Raw genomic sequence first — 12,740 nt, forward strand, 5'->3', positions numbered from 1 at the left:
TTTCTGTTGCTAAGCGAGACAATTATTAAATGAGCTTCTCCCATTTTACGAACTTTCTTGCTACTGTTGTTCGGTACATCACTGCAGTTAGTAACACGGTTGCACTTAACACAGTTGTTAAGCGAAGCCGGCTTCCCCGTTGACTTTGCTTGTCAGAAGGTCGCAAAAGGGGATCACAAGACCCCAGGATCCTGCAACCATCGTAAACACGAGTCAGCTGCCAAGTGTCTGAATGTTGATCTCGTGACCATGGGGATGACCTAGCTGTGAAAAATAAGTCATGTCCTTTTTTTCAATGCCGTTGCAACGGTGAAGTCAAGGGCTACCCACAGCTAAAGTTCAAACTTCACAGTTCTAGACTTTGCAATTTCTGTGACTTGTATCGGTTGCTTAGGATGAGTTTTTGAGAAGCTTCTCCAGTTCTGATGTACTCCATCTTGATATTGTAGGAAGCAGCTATGACCATCCTAGATTAGTAGGAGAACACCATTTTGGGCGGTAGAAGGTCTCAGGAGGAATTCCCAGAGTATCGAAGAGGGCTGAAAAATATTCTTCCTGAAGTTACCAATTCTGGGCTGATGCTCTTGGGTTAAATATGTCAATGATCTGACTTAGTTTGAGGCAGCTTTCTATTTTTCTAATCTAATGTCAGGGAACCTACCTGTACAGCTAAAGTATCGCTGGAGGTCGTCTACTTCAACCTTTGCCTCGCTACAGGATATACAGCAGGGGTGTCCAACCTTGGCAACTTTAAGACTTGTGGACTTCAACTCCCAGAATTCCTTAGCCAGCAAAGCTGGCTGAGGAATTCTGGGAGTTGAAGTCCACAAGTCTTAAAGTTGCCAAGGTTGGACACCCCTGATATACAGTGTGAGCTGCAGTTAGATCATCTCTGATAATGGCCATTCTCCTGTTTGCTCTTTAGCCAGACTTGGCTGAGGCCCTGAAGGGAAGTCTTAAATTATTCCAGAATTTAAAGCAGAGGTGCAAAATGTGTGCACCCTGTCCTTTGCTGTTCCCCAAAATGTCACGCAGGTACTTAAGGAGCTTGTTGCACCCTCTAAAATTAAATGCAAAACCCTCTGACTTTTGAAAAGTAGCCCTTGGTGTGTTGCTGAAGGCTCTATATTCAGAATAAGCCAACTGATGAAAAGACAGATACAGGTAGTCCTTGATTTATAACCACAATTGGGATCACAATTTTGGTCGTACCTCATTGTGGTCATAAATCGAGGCACCACATAAATGGACCTGATTTTTTTTTTCCAACCGTCTGTTAAGCAAATCCCAACCGTCTGTTAAGCAAAGTTTGAATCCACTCTCCTAAATGGGCATGCTTTTGCTGTTAAACAATTGATCGTAAGTTGAGGTCTACCTGGAATTGCAAAAGAAAGACAGGATATTTGGGGTGTGGGGCAGAGAATGGATCTCATCACGAGATGATAACTGTTGATTGGAACAGTGGATTGGTTTTAAAAAGAATATTCTCTTGTCCTCTTTCTCTCTTTTTTTTCTTTACTTTCTTCTTCCTTCCTTCACCTTTTCCCCAGCCTACTCCACCCCAGGCACACCCCCTGCGAACCGCTTCGTGGGATTAGGACCACGGGATCCTGGCAGCATCTATCAGGCACAGGTGAGTGTTAAGAACCTGCCTACAATAATTTACTGGCTGGGAAGGAGTGACACAGTCAAAGTTGCCTCCAGTGGCAGCCATACAGAACAAAAGGTAGCACCTTCCTAGGGAGGAGCCCTGGTGGCGCAATGGTTAAAGTGCAGTACAGCAGGCAAATTCTGCCCACAGCCAAGAGTTCAATTCTGATGGGGCTCAAAGTGAATTCAGCTTTCCATCCTTCCGTGATCGATAAAACGAGGGCCCAGATTGTTGGGGACAATATGCAAATAAGGCTTCTACATTGTAAACCAACCAGAGAGTGCTATAAAACAGCAGCCCCCAACCTTTGGGGCACCAGGGACCGGTTCTGTAGAGAGAGGTTTTTTTCGTGGACCAGTGGGAGTGACTGCATGCCGTGGATGGGGCTTCGCTTGCTTACGTGGCCCGGTTTCTGGCATGCCGGTCCTCTATGCTGGTGCACAGACCGGGGTTGGGGACCCTTACTATAAAGCAATATGGGGTATATATAAGCCTAAATGCTATTATTATTGCTATTCCAGGCCCCAATAACTATTCCTCAGAGGTAAAATGTCTAAATATCTCTGAATATAAAGATTATAGTTAAAATCTACAGAGTAATTATACTTAAAATGTACAGAAAAATAAAATAAAATATAGGGGAAAAGATATAAAAGAAAAATGGGATAGATAGAAAAAAGAGTGAACAACAGTATAGGTCAAGAAAAAAAAGAAAGAAAATAGTATTTAAAAAAGTGATTCCCAATCTACTTTGCAGTGAAAACAAACAGAATTAATTAATCCTGTTAATTAATCCCAAATTACAAAACGCCAGTTCCGTCTTCCCACGTTTTTAATTAGTAAATCCAGTTAATTTTTATTCATTTTCAGCAAAAAGTCCATGAATATAGTGTTTCTCCACCTTAGCAACTTTAAGATGTGTGGACTTCAACTCCCAGAATTCCACAGTCAGCCATGGCTAGCTGGGGAATTCTGGGAGTTGAAATCCACATATCTTAAAGTTCCTAAGGGTGGAGAAACACAGATCTAGGAGTTCTTTTTAAGAATGAACATTGTTAAATGCCTTTCTAGTGCAACATCCCATTTCCCCTATTGCCAGCCAGATGCCTCCTTGAAACCTTGCAAGCGTTTACACATAATGTCCTCCCACTTGCTTGACCCCCACCCACCCACCCCCAAGATCCACTAGTCTGAGATACAGCATATAATGCTTGCCTTATTCTGGTAGAGTTGAGAAATATTATTTTTCTCAGTCTCAGCAGGCTGCGCACACCCCAACATGGGGTGCTGCAGGTGGGTTTGAGGAAAATATTGTCAGGTTTTACAGATTTTACTTATCCTAGAACTTGGAAGTGGACTGTTTCTCAGGCTGAGGATCTATTTCTCAGTGTAATGTTTGATGGCTGCTGACTGACTCCACTAAAAGCCTCTAAAAACAAAACAGGAAGTTTGGTGGCTCAGCTTTACATGTCTGTGCAATCCAGAACTCTATTTGTGAAAGCTGGAAGACGGATTAAAAATGTCCTCTGGAAACCACGTCATGCCTTCCGTGTTGTACCGCCATTCTTGGGGGAGGGTCATTATCCTGACCTTTCAATACTTTTCACTCCCAAATTACAGTCCCTTTTCATCTCCGGTGCTGTCCTCTGTGTCTTGGCTCCCAGTCGAAGTCTACTTGGCTTCTCCGGTATCAATCCTGCCAGGATTCTGCCTGGCACTTTCCCAAGCCCCAAGGGGAAACTCTGTGGTTTTTACAATTACTTGTGCATGCCTCTGGAAAAACAACAACAAAGCGCACGCGCGCCCACACACACACACACACACACACACACACAGCCTTGACAGGGAGCAAGTTCAGAGGCCAGAGCTAACCTCGGTCTTCCCTCCTTACCCTCCCTCTCTGCCTGGCCTCTTAAGAGACAATTGGCTGGTGCGCTTAACATGATGGCTCCTGGCCAATGGGATTCCTTTCCTTCCCCTCTGGCGTTGTTGGAGCCTGGCATCAGCCATTAGTTGCAGGTCTGGCCGAAGCCGTGACGAAGACTTCCGGGTATCACAGACAGAGCCTCTCCCCCACCCCTCCTCCCGCCTCCCTCAAGGAACAACAACTCCAGTGTGTACTTCCTTCTGCAAGTGGGTTTAAGGATTATTTTGGGATTAGCCTTTTCTTTCCTTCCTCCTCTCTGGGGTCTGGCCGTCAAGGTGTAAGAAATATGACACCAGATTGTCAAATTCCACGGGTGGGCGGGTGTGGGGGGGGGGGTGCCCCATGGGAAAGGTTGGGTTTGCAGCTAATTTAAGGACTCTTTAATCTGGCCCTGCTGAACACGGGAACCTGTGACCAGCCTTGGCAGCTTGATAAATCTTTGGGGCTGCAAAATAGAGGAAGAGGTTGTCAAATGTCCAGCTCAGGACTTAAACAAACAGAAGGACTGAAAGGAACTCCCTTCCCTTTCTTCTTTGCTTATTGTTAAGTGGGTTAGTGCTTCAGTCGAAAAAGGAAGAAGGCATCACAATAAAACCTCAGCAATTTCAAGCTACTCTCTTAGAATCATAGGGCTAGAATGTACTTGGAGGTCTTCTAGTCCAACCCGCTGCCCAAGGCAGGAGACTTCTACCATCTCAGACAAATGGTTGCCCAGTCTTTTCTTGAAAACCTTCAGTGCTGGAGCACCTACAACTCTTGGAGGCAACCTGTTCCAATGATTAATTGCTCTCGGTGTCAGGAAATCTTCTTCTTCTTCTTCTTCTTCTTCTTCTTCTTCTTCTTCTTCTTCTTCTTCTTCTTCTTCTTCTTCTTCTTCTTCTTCTTCTCCTTCTCCTTCTCCTTCTCCTTCTCCTTCTCCTTCTCCTTCTCCTTCTTCTCTTCCTCCTCCTCCTCCTCCTCCTCCTCCTCCTCCTCCTCCTCCTCCTCCTCCTCCTCCTCCTCCTCCTCCTCCTCCTCCTCCTCCTCCTCCTCCTCCTCCTCCTCCTCCTCCTTCTTCCTCTTCTTCTTCTTCTTCTTCTTCTTCTTCTTCTTCTTCTTCTTCTTCTTCTTCTTCTTCTTCTTCTTCTTCTTCTTCTTCTTCTTCTTCTTCTCCTCCTCCTCCTCCTCCTCCTCCTCCTCCTCCTCCTCCTCCTCCTCCTCCTCCTCCTCCTCCTCCTCCTCCTCCTCCTCCTCCTCCTCCTCCTCCCATAGTGTTCAAATTCAGTCAATCCAGAAGAGCAAAGTAGTCTCTTTTACTTTAAGGTAGAACGTTCAGGCATTTTAGTAATTTTCTATGTATTACCTAGGTAATTCTCATTTTTCAGTGAAAATAACCTTTTTTTTTTAAGAATAGGCTAGAATGATTTTTCCCCATGTTGCAGGGAAAAGACTGAGGCTGAGAAAAAGTGAGATAGATTGTCTATTTTTAAAAAAAACATAATTAGAGGGGAAGGTTAAAACTCCATTTCTTAGCTGCTATCTACCAGACCCATTTTAATGTTAGAACAGGTATTAAGTCCCTTTCCCAATTGTTGCTTGGACACGACAAGCAATTGTTTAATATCAGTAAGCAAGGCCAGGATCCAAATTTGGATGAGAAACACCCCTTTGTCATCCCTGTCTCATATATATCCCTACACACTTCCCTGTGTAAGAGGAAAAGGAGGTCCCTTTTTGTCAGAAACAAACCACAGTTTGCCTATGGTGGCTAAAAGAGACACACTCGCTTACCTGGTCATGCTAAAACAGTGGAACTTCTCTGTTCAGTGATTGTTTCTCATTGAGCTTTGAACCACAAAGGCAATATTGGCTCCAGATTTGAAGGGGTGTTAGGCCTGGGTCCATCTCTTCCTTTATTTTGACACCAGCAATTTTTAACAGAATAACAGAGTTGGAAGGGACTTGGAAGTCTTCTAGTCCAATCCCTGCTCAGGCAAGAAACCCTATATTATTTCAGACAAATGGTTGTCCAATCTCTTCTTTAAAACTTCCAGTGATGGAGTACCCAAAACTTCTGAAGGCAAGACATTCCACTGGTTATTTTTCTCACTGTTAGGAAATTTATCCTTAGTTCTAAGTTGCTTCTCTCCTTGATTAGTTTCCACCCATTGCTTCTTGTCCCGCCCTCAGGAGCTTTGGAGAATAGCTTGACCCCCCCTCTTCTTTGTAGCAGCCCCATAGATATCAGAACACTGCTATCATGTCACCCCTAGTCCTTCTCTTCATCAAACTAGACATACCCAATTATTGCAATTGTTCTTCATTTCATACGTTTTAGCCCGTCTTGATGTGTTTTACCCCATCTGCATATCTTTTGCTTTTTTTTCCTTTGGCCCAATCTGCCCAAAGGCTAGTTCAAGATAAATCGACCACTGCAGTGGTTCTCAATTTTTTTCTTCATCACGGCCCCCTTTAAAATACCTTTTATGACCACAGACCGTGGCCACGGACCACCAAGACTTAACTCAAAATTTAAAGCATTAGACAGCATGAAGCCTTCACTTGATGCAATATTGATGCAATATCATCACCCCCTGTGATGATATTTCTCCGCGCCCCCCACCCACCCCAGGGTCCCCGGACAACAGATTGAGAACCACTCGACTATTGTATAACTTTTATTCTCCTTGTTCACATACTTAGTCGATTGCAGGTGTAAGGTGAACCTGAAGCAACTGCATGGAGCAATAACAGGAGCCTAGTAATAAAAATAAAGTAGGAAGCTCCTTGCAGAGACATACGAAGCCTTGTGATGGAAGTTAAGTACCAAGAGGCTAAATCCACACCACCTCTTGTCCATCATTTATGAATTTCAAAACAAATTGTTGGATAAACAAAACAGGATTTCTCAATGAAGAGAGAAGTACAATCAGTGATGTACATGGACTTTTGCACACGAAGTCTTTATAGACAATGCTAATCATAATAATAATAATGGCAAGATTTTCTGTTCTGCTTTCACTAGGTAGACCCCCAGGTGCTCGCTGTCTCCCTTTGTGCATCATTTTTGTGCATGCTTAATCTGCTATGTGGTTTGAAAACTCCTCAAGGAAAGGGGGGGTGGGAAACACACCCCCCCTTCTGATTGCAGAGAGAGCCAAGTACAAAGCAGTGAAGGCCGCCGCATTCAGGCTGCAGTTGTGCAGTTCAGAAAGATCGGCGAGAGAAAGAATCTCACCAGTGAGGTAGTGCTGAGTCTGCAAATGCTGCCTGAGCGTTGTAAGAATTATAGCGTAGTCCCCCGCCACAGCATTGTGATGGGCATCATCTAGATTTCCTGATACAGCTATCTAATAAATATGGGGGATGCGTATAGTCTAGGTTAAAAATTAAAAATAATAATTACAAATTAAAAAGCTACTTTGGTTAAGGTCCTGGCTTAAAAACCAGGAGATTGTTAGTGCTAGTTCCTGCTTTAGGCACTGCCTTAGACACCTTGGTTACTTTGGGCCTATCACCAGGAGACTGTGAGTTCTAGCCCCAGCTTAGGCACGAAAGCAGGCTAGGTGACCTTGGACCAGTCACTGCCTCTCAGCCCAACACACCTCACACAGGGTTGTTATGCGGGAAATAGGAGGAGGAGGGAGTGTTATATATGCTCATCTTCTTATTTATAAAAAATAATAAAGGTGGGGTTAAAAAAAATCTAACAAAAAATAATTAGCTGCCCAGATAATTCACATTTTTGCAACAAGGGAAGTCAGTCTTCTGTTGTCAATTATATTTTGTTTGCAGGTCTTGTAGCTCTAGTGATGAGGGAACAAGATTTGGATTCAAATCCTGATGATCACTCGGCCAATCTGGAATCAATTCTCTTTATTCCTCTAAATGCAGCTAATGTTGGGGGAAAGAGACAGAAAGAAACATTATGAAAACTAATCTATTTTAATCCTATGTTTTATCCAAAAAGTACTATGGATATGTTTCTTTTCCTCATTTATTGCAGTGCAAAAACTCTTTCTGGTTGTAAGAATCCAAAATATCAGTAGGATATACCTAGTGGGGAGAAAAAAGATTTGTCACTTATGTAGCCACCCCTCTCATAAGAAGTGACCTTGAGTGGTACATAAAAAAACAATGCATATATAAAAACAGATATATCCCATACATTTCAAAGTATGCATCCATAATTCATCAGGGCTAGAGTCTTCATTATTTCAAATTTAAAATGAGATTCTTAGGAAATAATGAAATGATTTGTGTTATTTTACAGAATTCTGGCTTTGGTACTGCTAGGGATGGGCTAGAAATATTTGAGGGTGTTTGATGGATTTCTTCTAACAGAAATCTTTCTTGGGATTAGTTTATTTATTCTTTTTTTTTAAAGCCATGTGTTGTTAGGAACATGTAGTATGTGTGCCCAGAACAACAGTTCAGCACTTTAAAAAAAGTTTTATGTTTCTTCATGTGCAAGCAGTACTATAGTAACTTAAACCATAAACTAAATTTATAAGAGAAAATGAGAGACGCACAAGGAGAAGCCTGTACTGCCCCCTGCTGGAAATAAGTATGCAAAAAAAAAATCCCAGCGAATATTTCTTCAATTAATTCATGGAATTTTGAAATTACAACATGTATGGAACCTTCCAACCATAGTTGCTGATAGCCAAACACGAAGAGTAGCCAACATTAAATTCCTATCTGGTTTCCAAATCTAATTAAAGCCTTTTTTTAAAGGCTGAACTAGTTACATTTCCTTGAGATCCTGTCCCTGGCTAAGCTACCTTGAGAAAATATCAAAATAGCATACAAGCTGCCAAGATCTTATAGGAAACTATCCATAATACTACCTTGTCTCTCTTGGAGCCTCAGGGCTTGCTAGGTGTGTGTTTGGTGTCCTTGGCCTTGTTACGTTAGCAAAAGGCTCTTCCGAAGTCCTCTTGCTACTCTACTAGGCCAACAATGCATAGTTTTTTTCATGAATGGAAGTGAATACACATGTTCCAGGATAATATTGCAGGATCCGATCTGGGTTGGTCACCCAGACCAGAGGTTTTGTCTTCTGAATTTTTGGACCCATGCTGGAGCCCATCCTAAAGGAACTTCTCTGAGTGCTTTGGACTATTCTGTGTATGGTATTTATATGGTGCCAGTTGTGTGTAGCTTTTTAGATGTAGATTTGGGTGTTGATGGCTGGATATTAAGTCTTTGGCTGTTGTTTTCTTGTGCTGCCAACTCCCCCCCCTCCACACCTCCTAAGTATTTGATAAGCTCTGCACTCTTGCTGATTGACGAGGGGAGTGTTTCCCAGGCTTTCAATCACTTTCCTGGCTGTTTTTGTGCCTGCTCGTCCAACAAACTTAGTAGCTGCAAAATTGAATGTATGTCCTTTTTTACTGTAATGTCCAAAAGCTCGGAAGACAAAACCTTTGGCCTCGTGACTGACCCGGATTGGATCCTGCGTGGTTTTTTTGTCTGAAGTCTGGGCTGTTCGTTTGGAGAGCAGAATCCGGGAAGAGATGCTTGACTCAAATTCATTGTTATGAATTGTTGTTTATAATTTCAGATGAATTCAACAGCTCCTAGAATCTGCTAATGTATGATTATGGTTTCCCTTAGCCCAGTTAGAAAAATCTAATTTTCAATGGGCACCACTCAGTTTTAAACAATTTGGTTATTTACTGAACTGAAATCTATTGAAACAAGTGCTGAACCAAGTTGTATATGGGTTTTTATGATTTTGTGAGCTTTGTAAAGTGTAGGTGGGATAGAAACATTTTACAGAAATACATCAGGCTCTTTTCATATGCTCAGAGCCTCCATTGTCTAAGCTTGGTACACTCAGAAAAAAACACTAATTGGAAATGTAGAGATAAATCAATCTGAACAATTTGAATGTCCCCTATAGATTGAGGGAGTGTTAAATCTACTGGTCCTTCATACACTACTCCTTTCTAAAGCCATGAAAAACAAGCATCACTGGAAGGAATATATTTGTAGGGGTGCTCAATATTTTTGGTTTGAGTGATCAAACCTCAGTGATATGTGACAGCCAGTTTGATCTAGTGGTTATGGAATCAGCTTGGAAAAATGAGATCTAGTCTCATTTTCGATATGATGCCAGCTGGGAGTTTTTGGGCCATTTCCTCTCCGTCAACCATAGGAAGTAAAAGGGAATAGCAAAACACTTCTGAAATCTTGCCAAGAAAACTGCCAAGAAAATCAGACCAGGCAGTAACCAAAACTCAAGACTGACATGAAGGCACCCAAACCAACGTATTTATTTAGGTCATGGTCTATATTACAAAATGGAAGTGAGACAAGAACAGAGAACTCAGAAGGGCAAAGTCAAACATATAAACCATATTTTATAATTTAATGTAATGGTAATAAGATATCAATGTTATAATGTCTTCTTACATGTTTTACACTGTATAGGGTATAGCCATGGTAGCCTATCATTAAACACCACCACCCCTTTTGAAAAAAACGATCAGGATTCTTGAGAGCACTTTTTCCAATGAAAAATCTTCTAGGTCTTTTATTTAAAAGCCTAAGATTTCATATGCGGCAACAATTGGAAAAAGGTACTCCCAGATTCCTGATTACATGTATTTTAATTATTTTGTTTCCATGGGGGTTACATATTTGGGTTGCCAATATCTGGAGAACCACAGCAGCATTGAGATCCCTAATATTTCTTTCCTGCAACCTTGTGGTGGTCTGGATTTTGGTAGCTCAAATAGAGTAAGCCTGTTTCTTCTGGTCCCATTAAAAGTTACAATATTGGCAATTTTATGAAGAGTTCTGAAGGCTACATCCATGGCTTTTGGATGCCCACTTTAATTTCAGGGCTTCAGGTTTTGATATCCAATGTCTACTGAATATGGAGAACAGTTGCAGGAATTGGGTATATCTAGTTTAATGAAAAGGGGTGGCATGATATCAGTGTTCCAATATATCTCAGGGGCTGCCACAAAGAAGGAGGTCAACCTATTCTCCAAAGCACCGGAAGGCAGGACAAGAAGCAATAAACGGAGACTAATCAAGGAGAGAACCAAACTAGAATTGAGACATTTGGACAACCGTTTGTCTGAAGTGGTATAGGGCGTCCTTCCTGAACAGAGGGGTTGGACTAGAAGACCTCCAGGATCCCTTCCAACTCTGTTATTCAGTTTTTTAAAAAGTTACCCTTTGGCAGGACAGCTGATGATCACTGATTTCAGAGAGGACTCAGAGGCATCCAGCCTTCCTTGTTTTTTCTTTCTCTTCCTCACACCTTCTCTAAACATCCCTCCTCTATTGTTGGATCTTTTCAACCACTCTAAAGCTGCTCTGGTTCATGGGCACACCCTTAGTGTGGCTGTTGTGGGCAGTTTCCCTCTTTGTGCGGTCATGATCTGTTGACCTCTCCTCTCTCTAGTTTCCTGCTTCCAAAGTAATCCCACAAATTATAAAGCCCCACTCAGCAAAACCGAGGAGCAAATTAGAGCTTTGGCAGCATTGAGCTGGAAGGCCAAGGGGAAGTTACAAGTATTCATCTGTTTTGTTGTTTACCAAGCAGAGATTTTTGACAGGAAACTGAGACTCTGAACCCTTTTGCTGCTTACAATACCGATAGAGAAGAGTTTTGCTCATACTTCTGCTCAGGAGATAGTAAATAGAGGAGTCTTTGGAACTGGCAGCCAGATTAAAAATCCCCAGAACAGATGGCAAATTTGTCCAGGGCCCTGCCCTCCATTTAATTCAGTGTTAAAAATTCAACATTGAATACTCGTTTATTGCTTCACAAAATCCTGACTTGTATGTACACTCTGATTCACTCATCAGCTGTTAGTTCCTGAGCAGCCTGGCTTTCCTTTCCTTTCTTTTTCTTAAAATGAAATAAATCCTGTCCTTGAGAGTTATGAATTATCTGACGCCAGAATTGTAAGAAAAGTCTTCCATTGACAAAATCTTGACCTGGGGTTCTGACCTACTGTATTTACTGTCCAATTTAAATGCTAGGACTCAACTAAATGGGAAGTTGGTCAAAAGACCCAGCTGGCTTTGGACCAGACAGATTCTTGGAAACAAGGCCACTTAATGAATGAACGCCTTAGATCCTAACCATGAGGGGGTAGTTTGCATCCAAATTCTGTTGGCTGACTGTTGGGAAAAATGAGACAACCTGGAGATCCGCTATGAAAAGAACATGGCCTGCTGGAATCATCAATAGGAATATGTTTGAACTTTGTCCAGACTCTACTTGGTACTTCTAATGAGTGTATAAATTCTGTATTCTCAGAGCAGTCTCTCTCTAAATTCCCGGAAGGAGGTGGGAGGAGGCAATGGAGTGAAGTTATATTTGTGTCCTCTTTGTGGACACTCCAAAGGTTGATATCTGGCTCTTATCCTGGACTAGATTGTTTATTTTTCCCCTTTCATCCAGTCAGTGGCCAAATTTCCTTCACTTTGATTTATAACTAGACTTGGCAGATTCATTTTCAAAAGCAGTAACAACAAAAAAAAAAAAGCAGTTGGAAATAGTTCTGTTTATGTTAACCTTAATTTTGGACTTCATCATATTTCACAAGACCTCCCTGGTATAGTGACCCTATTGTCCCAACACCTGTTCTCCACAAAGTATGTCCAGCAAAATCCTAAAAGCATAAGGAGCATCCTAAAATTTATCGGGAATGCAGGGGTTGCTGCATTTGGAGCAGTGGGCAAATCCACACAATCTCCTTGCCTTGTTTGCAAAATGGTCCACTCACCATTTCTGGAAATATTCTCATGAGCCATGGCCTATATCAGTGTCTACCAACCTCAGCAACTTTAAAATGAATGGACTTAAACTCCCAGAGTTCCAGACCCACGGTTGGCTGGGGAATTCTGGGAATTGAAGTGTAGGGGAGGACATCAAAGCCAACCTGTGGGTGTGCTTATGGTCTAGTGCAGGGGTGTCCAACCGTGGCAACTTTAAGACTTGTGGACTTCAACTCCCAGAATTCCTCAGCCAGCTTTGCTGGCTGAGGAATTCTGGGAGTTGAAGTCCACAAGTCTTAAAGTTGCCAAGATTGGACACCCCTGGTCTAGTGATTAAGGCACCAGACCAGAAACTGGGAAACTGTGAGTTCTACCCCTGCCTTAGGCATGAAACTTGGCTGGATGACTTTGGGACAGTCACTCACAGCCAAAGGT

The 12,740-nt window shown here is 42.3% G+C and overlaps 1 protein-coding gene across 5 annotated transcripts in view; it reads left to right on the forward strand.

Moving 5' to 3' along the window:
* Window positions 1-12,740, forward strand: part of NFIC (nuclear factor I C) — a 181,673-nt gene that overhangs the window by 151,210 nt on the left and 17,723 nt on the right. For all 5 annotated transcript variants that reach the window (XM_087952604.1, XM_087952605.1, XM_087952603.1 and 2 more), the window contains one exon: window positions 1,551-1,633. In XM_087952604.1, coding sequence (XP_087808730.1) covers window positions 1,551-1,633 — 83 coding nt within the window. The remainder of the gene's footprint in view (window positions 1-1,550; window positions 1,634-12,740) is intronic.

Source organism: Notechis scutatus, chromosome 1, assembly GCF_049901735.1.
Source record: "Notechis scutatus isolate UNSWTSFEM ecotype Mainland chromosome 1, rNotScu1.2, whole genome shotgun sequence".
In the NCBI taxonomy this organism is placed as follows: domain Eukaryota; kingdom Metazoa; phylum Chordata; class Lepidosauria; order Squamata; family Elapidae; genus Notechis; species Notechis scutatus.